Source organism: Zasmidium cellare, assembly GCF_010093935.1.
Source record: "Zasmidium cellare ATCC 36951 unplaced genomic scaffold M409scaffold_1, whole genome shotgun sequence".
NCBI lineage: Eukaryota > Fungi > Ascomycota > Dothideomycetes > Mycosphaerellales > Mycosphaerellaceae > Zasmidium > Zasmidium cellare.
The window spans coordinates 141,160-156,895 of NW_022986945.1; the positions used below are offsets into that span (position 1 = coordinate 141,160).

The window sequence follows — 15,736 nt, forward strand, 5'->3', positions numbered from 1 at the left end:
GGAGATTGATTTTGTTTTGGCTGGCGTTTGGTTGGAAGGGAAAGGAAGGGGAAGGGGATGGGGATGAAATATACCTTTTGGAGCGCTTGATTGTTTCGACTTTGGAGATCGAGCAGTAGGCGTTCTTGATTATGCTCATGGTATGAAAGGGGCTTAGAATTCTTTGGGGGTTTGAACGAGCAATATGATGGATTCCAATAGGGACACATACCTTGCATGGTTGGACAACAGTATTGTTCCAGATCGCTTTCAATTGGACGAGTTTACGTTGAATGGGAGTAATGGAATCAAGTAAGGGTACATAGTTAAATGTCACATGATCTGATGACTATTAAAACGGCTCCCAGCCATCTAAACCCAGGCCTGTTTCCCAACTCGTCCCAAGTGTGTATATCCTGCCGAACTCCTCAACCACATAACGCCGTCCAAACACGAGACTGAAACCAAAATGCTGACTCCTACTCCTGCAACCCATTAAAGATCTTCTCCGCCAACATCTGCGCCGTCAACAACGGGCCCATGAAATCACTCGTCGGCACATCCACGCTATACGTCCCAAACACCCAGTTCCTCAACGCAATCCCAATCATCGAGTCCATTCCAAACGCCACCAAGGGCTTCGTCTCGTCGAAGTCCTCGGCGGGGATCATGAACGTCTTGGCGAACTTGTCAATGACAGCCTCCAAGATCGAGGGGAGGTCGAGAGCCGCGCCACCGGAGGACTTGGAGGATCCGCCCGTTGACATGGTTTTTTCTTGAAGAGACACCGCGAGAGGACCGATACGTGGCTGCGACCAGAATCGGAAGCCGGATTCGAGGGCATCGGGGGAGATCTTGGAGGGATCGAGACCGGAGACGAGGAAGACGTTGGCGTTGGCGTCGCCTTTCCACGAGGGCTTGGGGGCGGGGAGGATGGCGGTTTCCATCAGTTCGATGAACTCCTTCTCGTTGATACCGGGGACTCCGCCGCGGGCGATGCCCTGTTCGATCTTCTCGTCTTGGGAGACGAAGCCGACTTCGAGGACCATGGTCAGGCCGACCGTCGTGGCAGGGAGGTCGTGCTGGCGACGGTAGCGCGCGAAGAAGTCCATGAAGGTGTTGCCGGCGCAGTAGTTGGACTGTGTGGGCGCGCCGGTCATGGCGGAGATGGAGGAGAGCATTATGAAGAAGTCGAGCGGGTGGCCCTCGAGAGCTGAGTGGAGGTTCAGCGTTCCTTGGACTTTGGGCTGCACGGCGTAGTTCCACTTGTCGAGGTTGAGTTTCGAGAAGAGGTAGTCTTGCAGGGTCATGGCGCCTTGGACCATGCCGAGGACGGGGACGCCGGCGGCTGCTACGGCGCGGTCGACGTCGGAGCGGTTGGAGACGTCGCCTTTGACGATGTGGACGGTTACGCCTCGGGCCTCGAGATCTTCGACGAAGCGGGCGGCGGCTGGGTTGGAGGCTCCTGAACGGGCGAGGTAGGTCAGGTTGCGGGCGCCGTTGTCGACCATCCAGCGTGAGAGGCAGCGACCGAGGCCACCCAGACAGCCGATGAGGAGGTAGGTGCCGTCAGCTCTGAACTTGGCTCCTTTTGGCTTGTCTTGGACCTGGGAAGTGTTAGGTTGTGCAAGGCTGATCACAGGAAGGTTGCTTACAGTCAATGGCTTGTTGTCAAAGTTGACGACGACTTTACCAATTCTGTTGCCATCTGAGAAGGTCTCAAAGGCAGAGATGATCTCGCTGGCGCTGTACGTGAAGAGTGGTGCCAGAGGTATGATCTTGCCCTCGCGGTAGTATTGCATGACCTCGCTCATGACCTGGGCTGGGATCCAAGGCTGCTCGCTGGCGACGGCACCAAAGTCGAAAGCGCTGAACGAGACTGCTCGCTTAAAGACGTCGAGATCGAGAGTGCCGTAATCGAGGATGTCAGTACGTCCAATTTCGATGTGGCGACCGCCGCTGGCCATGAGGCTCCAAGAAGCATGGAGAGACTCGCGGACCAAAGAGTTGAGAGAGACGTCGATGCCGTAGCCGTTTGTGATCTTGCGGATCTCATCGGCGAACTGTGTGCTTCTGGAGTTGAAGACGTGGTTCTCGTCAAGGCCATAGTGCTCTTTCAACCACACCTTCTTGTCGTCTGTTCCAACAGTCGCGAAGATCTCGGCTCCGACCATCTTTGCGATTTGGACTGCCGCAAGACCGACACCACCAGTGGCACTCTGTATCAGCACCTTTTCGCCCTTGCGGAGACGTCCAAGGTGGAGAAGACCATAGACCGCCGTCGAGAAAGCCAAAGGCATCGAAGCAATCTGCTCGAAGCTGTCCGTGTCGGCAATCTTGTGCAAATGCTGGGCACTGAAACGTTCGACGTTGCTGAACACTCCTTTGCCCATCCAGCATACGCGATCGCCGACTGCGACGTTGGTGACACCTGGTGAGACACGGCGGACGATGCCACTGCCTTCATGGGAGAGGGACTCAGAGTTGAAAGTGCCGCGGAAGGTAGCAATCTCCTTCATGTTGACGCCAACGGACTTGACTTCGACCTCGACCTGATCATCTTGGAGAGTCTTGTCTCGGTCGTCGGATGTCCAATGCAGGGTATCCAGAGCTCCCACACGACCAATTGCTAGGCGGACTGGCTTCTCGGCGTTGGCTGGCTGTGCAACAGGCTCGTTGGCCAGCTTCGCGCCGTAGGCAGAATCCAATTTCTTGTCCTCTGAGAATCTGCTCACGTAGTAGATGCCATCGCTGACGATATGCTCTTTGTCGCAGTCTCCGCCTTGAGGGTCGAAGCTGCTGACGATGCGGGCCACTTGGCTGGCTCCCAGGGTGGCGTCTTGGTGATCGAGATCGATGTGGAAGAAATGCAGCTGGGCGTACTCCGTCTGGAGAGTTCGTCCAAGACCCATGACGGTCGCAGCATGGGCGTTGGTGTTGCGCAAGAGGTTGCCAGTTGTCACCCAGAAGATGCTCGACGCGGAATCAGCAAGGCTTTGCAGGTTCTTGAACTCTGTCTCGCTCAATGTCTCGAAGAAGTTGTCGCCAAACTCAACGAGAGACAGATAGGCGGCGCCGGCTTCAGGCACAAAGTCGGCGTCGACCAGAGCAGCGATGGTGGCGTTGACGGAGGCATCTCCAAGGACTCCGACGAAGGCGTTGGCAGTCTCAAACTGTGACTGACGAGACAAGATCACGCAGCTCGCAGTCTTCTGCTCTGACGCCGACTTCTCAGTGAGGAGCGTCCAGCCAGAAGGCCCAACATGGCTCGACTTGACACCAAGCTGCTCCTGCTGAAGGGCAGCCGACCACTGGTGAAACGTAGGGTACGAAGCAGTCTTTGCTGACCCAAGACCGCTGACGATTGTCTCGAGCAGGCGTCCCGTGGCAGCGTCCAGTTCCTTGCGACCCTCAGCAATGAGCAAGCGACCACTCTCCTTCAGGTTCTTCTTCAAATTCGGAACCACCTCTGGCGAGCCAACCACTGAAGCTGGTTGAAGGAGAACGACAAGATCGTACGTGGCATCGTCATCCTCGAGGATGGCCTTCTCTTTGACTGTGACATGTCTGAAGTCGGCAAACTTCTCGGTCAGCGCCGGCACGGCACCACCGTTTGGAGTGACGATTTCGACAGTCCTGTATCGCTTCAAGGACGACTTGCCTCCGAGGGTGTGCTCAAGAAGGCCACTGATGTCGGTGTTGGTGCCATCAACGTAGAACATGATGTCCAGACCAGGTTGCTTGTGGGCCACGAGATCAAGCGTGGTCTCGAAAGAGCTCGGGAGAGCCTCGCCGGCAGTGGATTGATCATTCGCCAGGCGTTGAAGGATGCTCAAGCAGATACTCTCGAGCTCGAATGTCTCCTCGCCGACCTTGCTGGAGCTGAGATCCAGAGCCACGGCTTCACTGAACTCGTATTGATCGTTTAAGCTCTCCAGGATGACCTTGGCAAGTGGGTTCGAGGCGTGGGCCTTTGCAACACTGACGAGACCAGAAGCCCAGACCTGCAGAAGCGAAGCAGGCACATCATTCTTGCTGCTCAATGAGCTGGAGTGCTCGATATCCTGCTTCCAAACGACACGGATGTAGGGATGACGATCGGCTTTCTGTCCGCCGTTCAAAGCTTCAGCGTAGGCAATGGAGTCGACCTTCTCAGCGGCGAAGATCGGCCTTCCTCGCTGGTCGAAAAGCTGAACAGTGCCGTTCAGCGCACGCAGGCTGCTCTTCTTGCCGGTGGCGAGGATGCGGCCGTCTGCTTCCTCAGGAGCTGGGATTGACACACCATCGTAAGACCAGATCATGACGTTTTCCATGCTGACAGGAATGTAGGATTGATTGAGCTCCTTCAAAGATCCGCTGTGTGCACCGATCAGAATGGCTTGCATGCAAGTGTCGAGGGTGCCTGGGTGGACGGGGTAGCGGGAGTCCTCGACGTCAATGTCCGTTGGCAGGAGCTTGGACAAAGCTGTCATATCAGTACCCCATGGATCGACTCTGATGTCTGAAAGACCATTGAATGCAGCGCCATAGTTAAGATCAATGCTGGAGAAGCCGCGGTACCAGGTATGTGCGGTCTTCGGTTCTTGGAGCTTGTCCTCGCTGAACAGAGGTGTGAGATCTGACTCGCCTTGTCGAACTTCAACGCTGCCAATGGCATGTTCAGTCCAAATACCATTAAGGTGAGATTGAATGGCGAACGTAGCCTGGCCAGATTGGATAGAGTCGGAGATGTGCTGGAAGCGAATCCGTGTCATGATCTCTACTGGAGTGCCAGGAGGAGGAAGATTCAGCGCAGACTTGACCGTCATGTGAGGGAAGACATAGCGGAAGCTGCCCTTGAGCTCCTTGAACTCAGCAAAGAACTGGCGAGCTGCTTCTGTTGCGATGACCAGGTAGCCTACAGCAGGCAGCACTGGCTGAGTGGACAGGCGATGCTGGTCAAGCCATGCGAGGTCGGCAATGTCGAGCATATTCCTCCACTGAGCCTCGTTGCGCATGGTTCCAGGTACCTTGGACCCGAGCAGGTCATGGCGAGGGTACTTGCGCAGGCGATGCTCCTCAGCGAAGCGGTTGGCAGTTCGCAAGTTGGTGCCGTTCTTGTAGTTCCAGTTGTATCTGGGTAGATCGACAAGGGTCTTGCCAATGAACTTTTGAATGGTACCGCCGACTTTGCGCTCAATGGCGTTGACGTTCTCGAGATTGACTGAGTGCCCTTTGATGAAGAGCGACCCAGCAAGATCCAGCAGGCGGGTGGTGGCGTTCTCACCCCGAACCAGAGTGGCGATGTAGTCCAGGTCTTTCGAGCTCTTGCCCAACTTGTCTCTGATCTGGCGGATAGGACCAGCGAGAGCCGAGTGAGGCCCCACCTCGAGAATAGTGTTGAGTGACAACTCCTCGTTGTTCAAAAGTACCTCGAGGGCTTGCGTGAAGAGCACCGGGGATTCCAGGTTCTCTTTCCAGTATTCTGGGCCTGGCACGAAATCGCTGTCCATGATCTTTCCATAGACTGAAGAGGAATAGACGACACCTTCGACCTTTCGGGCATCCTTGGATCCACCGTGCAGACGGAGAGCTCGCTCCAACGATTCCAGATAGGAACCGCCAACCTCTTTCATGTGGTGAGAGTGATACGCTCGGCCGCTCGTCTTCACAGCACGCACGAATATTTTTTCCTTGTCGAGCTTGGCCTGTACACGAGCAGCAGCATCTTCGTCGCCACTCAGGGTGACGCTCTGGGGCGAGTTATGGCATGCTATGCGGATACTTTGCTCGACATATGGCTCAGCTTCCTCTGCTCCAAGGCCGACAGCCAGCATGGTACCCTTGGACGTAAGACCGCTGACTGCAACACCGCGAAAGTAGGCGTAGAGAATAGCTTCGTTCTTCGTGACTGATCCTGCAGCGTACGCAGCGGCGATGGCTCCCGAAGAGTGGCCAACCGTTGCTTTGGGTGTGATGCCCCAGCTTGTAAGCAGGTCGACCAAAGCGACTTGCACGGCTGTGCACAGCGGCTGTGAGAGATGGACCTGGTCGATGGCGCTTGTAGCCTTTGGCTTGAGGAGCTCTGTTTCGATCGACCAGGTAGGAGCATCATCGCCGAGTCCTTGGAGAATGCTGTCAAGATCTCGTATCGTCTGGAGGTAAGATGGAAAGTCCTGCATAAGATCGCGACCCATCTGAGCAGTTTGGGCACCTTGTCCAGTGAACACCATGACGATGTTGGCGCCGCTACCACGCTTGCCGAGGGTGGTGGCTTGCTCTTCGAGATCGTCGCTGACGGTCTCCTTGTCCACAACAGCAAAGCCACGATGGAAGAACCTCGACCGGCGAGAAGCCAAAGTGTACGCAAGATCCTCGGTATCGTATTCATCGGCAACTTGTCTGATGCTGGCAATGTTGGCCTTCAAGGTCGGCGCATCGTGAGCAGAAAATGGTAGCAAGAACTGAGTCCTCTCCTTGGTCTTGTACTGAGCTTTGCCAGATCCCATCGTACCGGTCTTGATGTCGAAGTCCATGTCTTCTCGGCTCGTCTCACGAGTCTTGAAGGACTGATAGCCAAGGAGCATCGAGGAGACAGCCTCCATAATGACATGACCGTTGGCGCCACCGTAGCCGAAGGAGTTCACACTCGCGCGGCGAACTGTATACTCCTCTGGCCAGTCACGGGTGTTCTGGACAACCTGAAGCTTGCCATCTCGGAAATCGATCTTGGGATTGAACTTCTCGATTCCAATAGTAGCCGGGATTTTGCCCGTCTCCAAGGCGTAGGCCACCTTCATGATGCAGGCCATTGCAGACGCCGCTTCGGCGTGACCGACGTTGGGCTTCACGCCTCCGACCAGGAGAGACTTGCGTTCGGTGCCTTCTGGGAGGAAAACATCGGCAATACCCTTCAGCTCAATCGGGTCACCCACAGCAGTACCCGTGCCCTGCGTATCATTAGCAAACCACTCAATTCGACTGTGATTGAATGACTTACGTGAGTCTCAAAGTAGCTCGTCTGGTCGAGGTCTTTGATACCGGCAAAAGTCGTATGCCTGGCGAATGACAGTAGCCTGGCCCTTTGCACTGGGTTGAGTGATACCACTGGTCTTGCCGTTGGCATTGGCAGCTGTGCCTCGAATGATACCTCGAATCGGATCGCCATCTCGAATGGCATCATTGAGGCGTTTGAGGTAGATGGCCCCGATTCCTTCTCCACGCCCATAGCCATCCGCAGATGCGTCAAAGGTATGACAAGTTGAGGTAGGTGACAGAACACCCATCTTGTCGGTACCCAGATGGATCTCGACCGCCTGGATGAGGTTCGTGCCACCGACAACGGCACCATCAACTTCACCGCTGGCAAGTGCTCGGCAGGCCATATGCGCCGCGTAGATGAAAGAGGAGCATGCGGTGTCGAGCGTAAGACTTGGCCCAGTCAAGTTGTAGACGTAGCTCACCCGGTTGGACAAGATGGTAACACCCTGGCCAGTCATGCTGTACGGCTGAGGGTAGTCGGGGTCTTTCAGATTCATAACACCATAATCGTAGTTGAAGTTACCAACGTAGACACCCGTATTAGTGCCTGAGACCTGCTCAAGCGGGATGCCTCCGTTCTCAAAAGCTTCATGGACGCACTCGAGCAACTTTCGTTGCTGAGGGTCCATGGCCTCGGCCTCTGGCTTGGTGATTCCAAAGAAGGGAGGGTCGAAGTCGAAAGTCGTATCGGAGATGAAGTACGCGCCGCGAGGCTTCAGCCCACCGGGGCGACTCTTCTTGGTGTGGAAGCCATCGATATTGAAGCGCGACTTGGGTGGTTCAGAATAGCATTTCCGCTTCTGGAGCAACATGTCCCAAAATTGGTCGGGCGTATCCGAGTCACCTGGAAACCGACATCCTTGAAACCGGTCAACTCTGCATCTCTGAAGATACCGTTGATGACTTACCCATTCCCACAATCGCGACAGCTTCGGCTCCAAATTCATTCGGGGTGCGGACGCCGCTTGAGCTACCCTCAGAGCTCGTCTCCTGCAAAGGCACATTGTCGACAAGACGACCTGGAGACATGGTGATGTGTGGAATATTAGAAGGGTATGAGGAGATGATTGAGAAGTTGGATTGTGGACAATGGTCGAAGGCCCTTGGTTTGGTATTCAAGTCAGTACCGTTTCGGGCGCCTGTTACATATACATCTTGTCTTCCGAGCACGTTGCAATATCACAGCAATGCTCAAGGCGGCGCTTTGCGATAGTGAATCCCCGCTCGTTGTGAATGCGAACCGCATCTCGGGAGGAGGAACGTCCACAGCCGCAGCCTTGCCCCATAATCATGAAAGCACGGCGAGATGGCAGCGGAGAATCGAGGCCACCAAGGCGTTGAAAGATTGTGTTGAAAGCTGCATGCAAGGTCAAACTTCCCGTGAACTTCCCATCCGCGGCAGGTTGGCACGTGGGGATATTCCAGAGGACTGGTGCAGGGTGACAAGGGTGCCATTTCAATATCCCGAATCCACCGCTTCTTCGTGGCTTTGGGTTGGGATACGGGGAGTTGAGGGCATGGGTGTCCGACAGGGACTCCAGCGGTGGATAAAGGCCTGCCTCAAGCAGTCGCACAGAATCGGCATAGCCGGCAACATGCGTCTACTTTTCTTGCACGGGTATCAGCAATCGCCCTCCATCATCCAGGAAGAGACCGGCTTCCTACAGCCGTTGCTGTCGCAGATTGTGGGGGAGGATGTTGAATTTGTGTATCCGGCGGCACCTTTCCCATCCACGCCACGGGATACAGGCGAGCCGACGTACTCGTGGTGGCCCGAGGATGGAAATGAGGCGTACCGCAAGACTTTTGCCCATCTCAGCGACATTCTGGACCGAGATGGGCCGTTTGCGGGAGCCGTGGGCTTCAGCCAAGGAGCTACACTGGCTTCCCTCGTGGCAGCCCTACTGGAGAAGCCTCAGGCTGAGCGGCCTGAAGAGTTGACATCGACCCACGCGCCTTTCCGGTTTGTGCTGAGCTTTAGCGGGTATCAGGAGGATGACCCGCGAGTGCAGCAGTACTATGAGCCCGGCATCACCACGCCAATCCTGCACTTCATCAACTCGACGGATCCCATATTGGCGGAGGATAGGTGTATGCGGCTGGTCAATTCGTGCATTGACTCGGATGGGCGTGTGGTGAGCTATGCGGGCGAAGGCCACCGCGTGCCTGCGACCAAGAAAGCCAAGATGGCCTTGGGTCGCTTTCTGGAAGACGTTCTGGAACTGTAGTCCAGATGGACGAGATGGATAGGGCAGGACTGGGCGATGGCTGAGGTTGGACGATGAGGGCAACGTGCCACATGCAGTGGGAGAACGGTTATCTCAACGGCCAGGGGTCGGTAACGCTGGAAACGGCTAGTTCTAGCTCGGGGGATGATTACCGGTACGAGCAAATATCCTGAGCATAGCCGGTATAATTATAGCGAGAGTACGAGTTTGCTTGACAACCACCTGCACCATCACCACAGCCCGCCATCCCGTCGCAATGATGGCCTCATCTGCGACTATGCCTGTTCCTGGCCTGCACGTGCGACCACGATGATTGCCATCATAGCCAAGCCTCGCTGCAGAGACGGCGGTGGCGACGAGGGACCGTGGACCTTGTTCGCCACGCTGTCAATGTGTTCATCCTCATACTCACCATCGCCACGCTAACCACTGCTAAACCGTGCGGCTCTGCGGAGAGAAATTGAAACCAGAGCCCGCTGGCATCCGTGGGCGAAGGCAGCGCGAGATCACCGCCACCTGCCACACATGGTCCGAGATTTTGGTGTGGAGAATGCCAGAACAACTCCTCGACCGTCGAAGAAGTGCCTGGTAAGCGCGAACGTGGTCGCTTTCCGATCATTGCCCGCCAATGCCCTGTGATATGTTTGTCTCTCAGAGCAAGCACCCTGGGTGGCCTGTGTGTTGGGCCATCAATCAAGTAGTTGTAGTGGCCTCGCGCCTATCGAGCCCCCAAACAACTCCCTACTACAGCCTCAGAGACAGCAACGATGAACGCACGAACAACCCGCGCAAACCGAACGGATAGTTCGAGTGGCCAGCCACCACGGCGGCAGGCCAACGCATGCCTGCGATGCTATGAGAAGAAGGTTAAATGTGATATGGACAGTGTTGGCCAGCCTTGCACCGGCTGCGTGACCGCTGGGATCGAATGCCAAAAGAGATCTCGCAAACCTTACCCGTCAGTCGAGTGTGGTGCATGTCAATGTACAGGACAGGCTTCAAGCTGACCCCACGGACAGGCCCCGGAAGGACAGCAGCACGCCGACTTCCTCCGCATCCGAAGCACCTCCTCCACCTACAGCAATCTGCCAACCAGACAAGCTACCAACTCCGCCGAGGAGCGTACCTTCGGAATCACTGCCAACGCCCCTGTTCAATCCAGAACCATTCGACTTCTCTCTGGGGTTTCCAGATGGAGCGGCGCACATGTCAAGCTCGGCGCCCATGACCACGTGTGACGATGCCACGATGACGGGGACTATGCCGTTCTTCAGCGGTCAGTATGAATGATCTCGCAAGCTAGATGCTCACTGACGAGTGCGAAAGGTGATCCGCAGGGCTATGGCTATATACTTGACATTTGCAACGCAGAAAGAGACTGGACTGCTCAGCATTATTTCATACCGCAGGCGACCGTAGACACTCTGGATCCCGAGTCATTGTCGTATGCTGAGGCAAAGGGCTGCTTTTCACTGCCCAGCCAAGCGCTTTGCGAGGAATTGGTCAAATGCTACTTTCACTTTGTGCACTCCACACTGCCTATAGTGGACGCGGAGGACTTCCTATCTCAGTATACCCAAGGCTATCAAAACCCGAGCTTACTCCTTTTGTGGAGTATGTTCTCCGTTGCAGCTAACGTAAGTCCAACAAGCTAAGATCACGATGCGGAGGTGGCTAACTGGACAATTCATAGTTCGTGACCAACCATCACGTCGCTCAATCCGGGTGCAAGACCCGTCAAGAGTTCAAGAAGTCCTTGTACAGCAAGGCAAAGGTATGTAGATCTCTTCTCCACGGCCCACAACCCCACTGGCTCACGACATCCTTAGTGTCTCTATGATATCGGCTATGAGCAGGACAAAATCACGCTGATACAGTCCTCTCTTCTACTCGGCTTCTGGTACTCCGACCTTCAGGACAATGCACAGTCATGGCATTGGACCGGAGTGGCTATATCGATGGCCCATGCCATAGGCCTGCACAGAGATCCGGACTCGAGGAACATCAACAGCTCGATATCACCGGCACGTCGCAGGCTGTGGTCCAACATCTGGTGGTCCTGTTTCTTCCGTGACCGATGGCTCAGTTTTGGCTACGGTCGCCCACTCAGGATCAACGCAGATGATTGCGATGTCCCAATGCCAACATCTGACTGCATGTATGGTCCTGAACGACTTCCTCAGCCATGGAGGAAGTACGTTCCAAATGAGCTGTCACAGCTCGTGCCCATTTGGCTGGGCCTACTCCAATTGACAGTGGTGCTTGGCGATGTCTTGACTGCCAACTACCAGCCTCGAAAGTCGGCCATGGACCCAAACACCCTCGATCAACTTGATCGACGGATCTCGGAATGTCTGCCAGACAAACAGGCGCCTCCAATGTATCCAGAGTTGGTGCAATTTTTTGACTCGTACGCGCGTCTTCATGTCGAGTAAGTCGTATCTTCTTGCTTGAGCCAACTCTATTCTAATCGATCTTCAGGTCAGCCACGATCGCACTTTACAGGCCATTCGCATCCGAGTTTGTTACGAGTAGTCGCACCATGGCTTCGAATTCGGCACTGTTACCCGCTGCCGACATCAAGATAAGAGCTGCAGCGACCCGAGCCAGCTGCATTCTGGACAGAATTGTGGCAACTGATACTCTTCGCTTTGCTGGCCCAATGATGTACGTTGAAATTATATACATGTTACTTGCGGATGCTGACATGACACCAGGGTGCCTCTACTTGTTCCGGCCATGACCATCCACCTACTTCAGGCTCGATCTCATGATCACTTCACAAGCTCGTGGAGCAAGAACCGCCTAGAACTGTCGTTGCTGGTGCTGAAGAGACTCGAAGAGAACTACCCAGCGGTCTCTCTGGTCTACGAGCTATTTGCCCATGCACAAGACAGGAACTCCTTGCCATTTGGCATCTCCCGACCCTGCTCGACCAGCTATCTCACCCGATCAGCGAGCAACCACAGCTCACCGTGGAGTGAGATATCACGAGACTCGTTCAACAACCCCATGAGCGCGTCAGGTCTGAATGGATGGACGAGCCCTGACCTGGGCCCAGGCATGGAGCTGTGGAACATGACTCCACCAGAGAAACTTTTCTTTCCGTTTGATGACCTAATGAGCAGACTTTGAAGCAGAAATACAGAAGTGATACCACCTAGAATAATGCGAGATTACGTTCAGGAATACTACTCATACGTTTCATCCTCCAGAGTACTACTTGATTGAAACGCCACTTCCTTGGGATACTGATCTTCCTGAAGAAGAGGAACTCGCGTAGTTCTGGCGGATACGAGGCACGTGTTGCCCTATGTTTGAGATACCCACTAAGTTCAGCAACTAGAAGACATGGCTAGGGAGCCTTGTCTGGGTTCGGTCTCGGCGAAATTCTGCATTGAACCGGCGCCTCGCAGCAACCTCTGAAGAAATCAGTACACCGCCGGCTGAACTCCCAATCGCCCACCGTCAACTACCACCACATTCCCATTGAGGTATTTACCACCAACTCCCGCCAAGTACAGAATCGCAGCCGCCATGTCCTGCTCATCACCAGGTTGTTTGAGAGGAATCTCAGCCTCTGGTATTTGAGGTGGCAGCTGGTTACGGTTCTTTTCGTCCATCGTTGCCGGCCCCGCGGACATCTCTGATGGGAAAATACCGGGGGCTATCACATTCTGCGTGCATATTTTTGTCAGCATTTCTGCGAGATGTGAATCGCAGTCTCTGCCCACGAATGGGTTCGAAGACTGAAGGAGCACAACATACCGATCGAATTCCCCATTGCACGAAGTTCGTTGCGAGCATCTTCGCCAAAATGGTTGGCCGCTGCCTTAGACGGATTGTATGAGAAGCTCGTGCCCAACATGCGGATGAACGCCCCAATGCTGCCCACCGTTACAATTTGACTCTTCTGAACCACATTCCCCTTTTCATTTCCCTTGCCCAACAACCCCAAGAACGCAACAGAAGTGAACCAGATCCCGCTCACATTGACGCGCAGGATTTTGTCCCAGTCTTCGACTTCGTCCTTCCAGAGGAAATCGCGGACTTGGTCTAGGCTGCTGAAGTCATGGCCATCAGCAGATTGCGTCCATTTGCTGTCCAGTGGTTGGAAGGACGCAGGGCGAGGCAGAACGTTGTGACGGCGGCCGAGAGTGCCTGAGTTGTTGACTAGAAGGTTGATGTAGCCCACCTCTTTCTCGATTCTGTCGACTGCGGCTTGGAGGGACGATTTGTCGCTGACGTCGGCTTTGATGGGTACGATCTTGCCGTGTTTCTGTTTTGGAATTGTCAGACTTGATCCACAACCGGGTGAACACATCGGCCAGTGCTTACAGCATTCTGTCGTGCAGCTGTTTGCAAGACTTCCTCTCGTCTGCCAAGAATATATACGGTTGCTCCATTGTGTTCCAGGGCGGTTGCAATCATCAGGCCTATGCCAGTACCGCCTCCTGTGACAACGGCTACAAGGCCATTGACGGAGAACAACGACGCGGCGTCGAGAGAAGACATTTTGATATTGGAGATGCGATATCGAGAGAACAGAAACTAGATCTACTGCGATGTTGGGAAATCTTTTTTCCTCTGTCTATATACGCGAACATGCCATCAAGGCAACAGGACTCCGTCCTCCGTCCAACGAAGCGACCGGCACCGAACAAGTCTGAGTGAATGTGTCAGCCCTCCACTGTCTGAGCGGCTGCGATTATGACCAGAAGTCCGGCAACTCCTGCCATCGCCCTCGCCCGGCCCTGCCTTGCGGTTTCTGACGGTGTTTCGGTCCCCTGCACGGAGCTTTTGTACCCCATGTCCCTATGAATATCTGCCGTGACGAAGCTAGTGTCGACCAATGCAACTGGTCTGCGCCCCAGCGATGTGGACCGAAATTAAGCTCCATGGGGGATTTGTGGCAGCATTGAAGCGGCAGATTTCTTGGTGGGAGGGATGGCGAGACCATGGCGTGCTTGGTTGTCGCTGATATATTGTTGCTTTGAGTGAATTTCATCGAGGGACAAGAAGTGACAAGCGATTCTAGATGCGTCGCGAGAGTTCTGGGGGCTTGGTGGTTGTTGGCAAGGCTGAGCGTGTAAGCCTCGCTTCCCGCGGACAGGTGCGCTCAGTGCTGTAGAGAGTAAACACAAAATGGGCCTTAGGATCAGTGTTGAATTACTGTAACATAACGCTTGATCTGTCATTGGTATCGAAACTTCCCCCCTACGCTCTAGCCTCAACCGCCAATTTTCCCTCAGTTCCTTGTCCCTTCTCCCAATCGCCCTTCTTGAAGGTGTCTGCGCGTCCCGCCAATGCCCTTCTCATAGCCCATTCTTTGAACGTAGGATACTGCTCCTCACTGTTCGCCGCCGTGATCTTCCTCCCCAGCGGCTTCATAGGAACATCGTGATTCGGTCTCGTGAAATATGCAAGGCTGTATCTCGCCCACTGTGCTTGTTCTCCAGGAGGTGCCACCACGCGGTGGATGTTGCTCTTGAACTCGCCATCACTCCAGCTAACCATGGCATCGCCGAGATTGACGAGGGCGGTGCCACGCTCGGGCTTTACGTAGTACCAGCCAGCTTCCTGATCGGGCCCGAGCAAAGACTGTGGGAGGTACAGTTGCAAGCCACCCAGGGCATTGAAGAGAACAGTCAAGGTTCCCCAGTCAGTGTGAGGCTGGAGGTTCGCAGCTTTGGCAGATGGTCGACTGGGACACTTGAGCAACCGCACGTGCGAGCCGGAGTTCTGACTGTGAGAGTGGAGTTTGGGGAGGTAATCCGGTGAGTCGGCGGAGATGCCAAGGACAGCAGCGAAGACCATGAGGAGTTGATCTGTCATTTCTTTGCCTGTGTCTTGGAAGCTTTTCATCTCATGCATGTGAGCGTTGAGCACGTCGTTGTAGATTGCGCGTGAGTGGCCTTCGCCTGCGATGTCGCCGCAGCCGATCCAGTATTGTTCGTTGTTATCGCGGGTACCATCTTTGTCGACGACAGATGCTCCGAGCCCTTTGTATCTGTCGGTATTTTCAGAGTGTGGCATCTAATTCACTCCGGTGATTGACGTACCCAAGCAATGCATCGCCATGATTTAACATGTTGTCATTCAGCTTCACCTCAGCAGGCAAATCAAAGGTCTTCGCTGCCAGCTTGAACATCTTGTCCGCGCCATCGAGAAAACGACGTCCAAGCTCTGTGTCTGTGAAGTCGATTCGAACAAAGCCGGTCGTCCTGGCTGAGCTGAGTAGGTTCTTCAATTCCTCAGCGTCTCCATTGAGTAGTCTGGCGTGGGAAATATTGTTGACAGATGCGACAGGAATGTTCGTTGGGAATGGAGGGAGGCTGTCCCAGCCATCCAAGGTGCTTGGAGCGGCGTCGTTCTCAACAACCATTATGGAAGTGTAGATGCTTCAACTGATTGCGTGTGAATGGTACGGCCTCAACAAATTGCTATATACGTAGAAGGGCGGTTTCACTCCTCGACTTGACTTACACATTTGCCATCGTACTGCAGAT

General features: G+C 54.6%; 5 protein-coding genes across 5 annotated transcripts; 2 read left to right on the plus strand and 3 right to left on the minus strand.

Moving 5' to 3' along the window:
- Positions 1 to 458: 458 nt before the first annotated feature.
- M409DRAFT_61833 (uncharacterized protein) lies at positions 459 to 8,028 on the minus strand (the record flags this gene model as incomplete). The annotated part of the gene is made up of 5 exons (XM_033814898.1): positions 459 to 6,908; positions 6,959 to 6,979; positions 7,029 to 7,274; positions 7,527 to 7,858; positions 7,908 to 8,028. 5 exons carry the CDS (start codon positions 8,026 to 8,028, stop codon positions 459 to 461), a joined length of 7,170 nt encoding a protein of 2,389 aa, XP_033674296.1.
- A 566-nt stretch (positions 8,029 to 8,594) lies between these two features.
- On the plus strand, positions 8,595 to 9,227 carry M409DRAFT_15692 (uncharacterized protein; the record flags this gene model as incomplete). Its single annotated transcript, XM_033803302.1, has 1 exon — positions 8,595 to 9,227. The coding sequence occupies one exon, from the start codon at positions 8,595 to 8,597 to the stop codon at positions 9,225 to 9,227; it is 633 nt and encodes a 210-aa protein (XP_033674297.1).
- A 767-nt stretch (positions 9,228 to 9,994) lies between these two features.
- M409DRAFT_15693 (uncharacterized protein) lies at positions 9,995 to 12,362 on the plus strand (the record flags this gene model as incomplete). Its single annotated transcript, XM_033803303.1, has 7 exons — positions 9,995 to 10,185; positions 10,247 to 10,503; positions 10,554 to 10,864; positions 10,921 to 11,001; positions 11,057 to 11,658; positions 11,709 to 11,894; positions 11,945 to 12,362. 7 exons carry the CDS (start codon positions 9,995 to 9,997, stop codon positions 12,360 to 12,362), a joined length of 2,046 nt encoding a protein of 681 aa, XP_033674298.1.
- A 296-nt stretch (positions 12,363 to 12,658) lies between these two features.
- Positions 12,659 to 13,742, minus strand: M409DRAFT_61834 (uncharacterized protein; the record flags this gene model as incomplete). The annotated part of the gene is made up of 4 exons (XM_033814899.1): positions 12,659 to 12,904; positions 12,996 to 13,059; positions 13,094 to 13,506; positions 13,566 to 13,742. 4 exons carry the CDS (start codon positions 13,740 to 13,742, stop codon positions 12,659 to 12,661), a joined length of 900 nt encoding a protein of 299 aa, XP_033674299.1.
- A 702-nt stretch (positions 13,743 to 14,444) lies between these two features.
- On the minus strand, positions 14,445 to 15,612 carry M409DRAFT_48394 (uncharacterized protein; the record flags this gene model as incomplete). The annotated part of the gene is made up of 2 exons (XM_033810925.1): positions 14,445 to 15,237; positions 15,290 to 15,612. 2 exons carry the CDS (start codon positions 15,610 to 15,612, stop codon positions 14,445 to 14,447), a joined length of 1,116 nt encoding a protein of 371 aa, XP_033674300.1.
- Between the last annotated feature and the right edge of the window lie 124 nt (positions 15,613 to 15,736).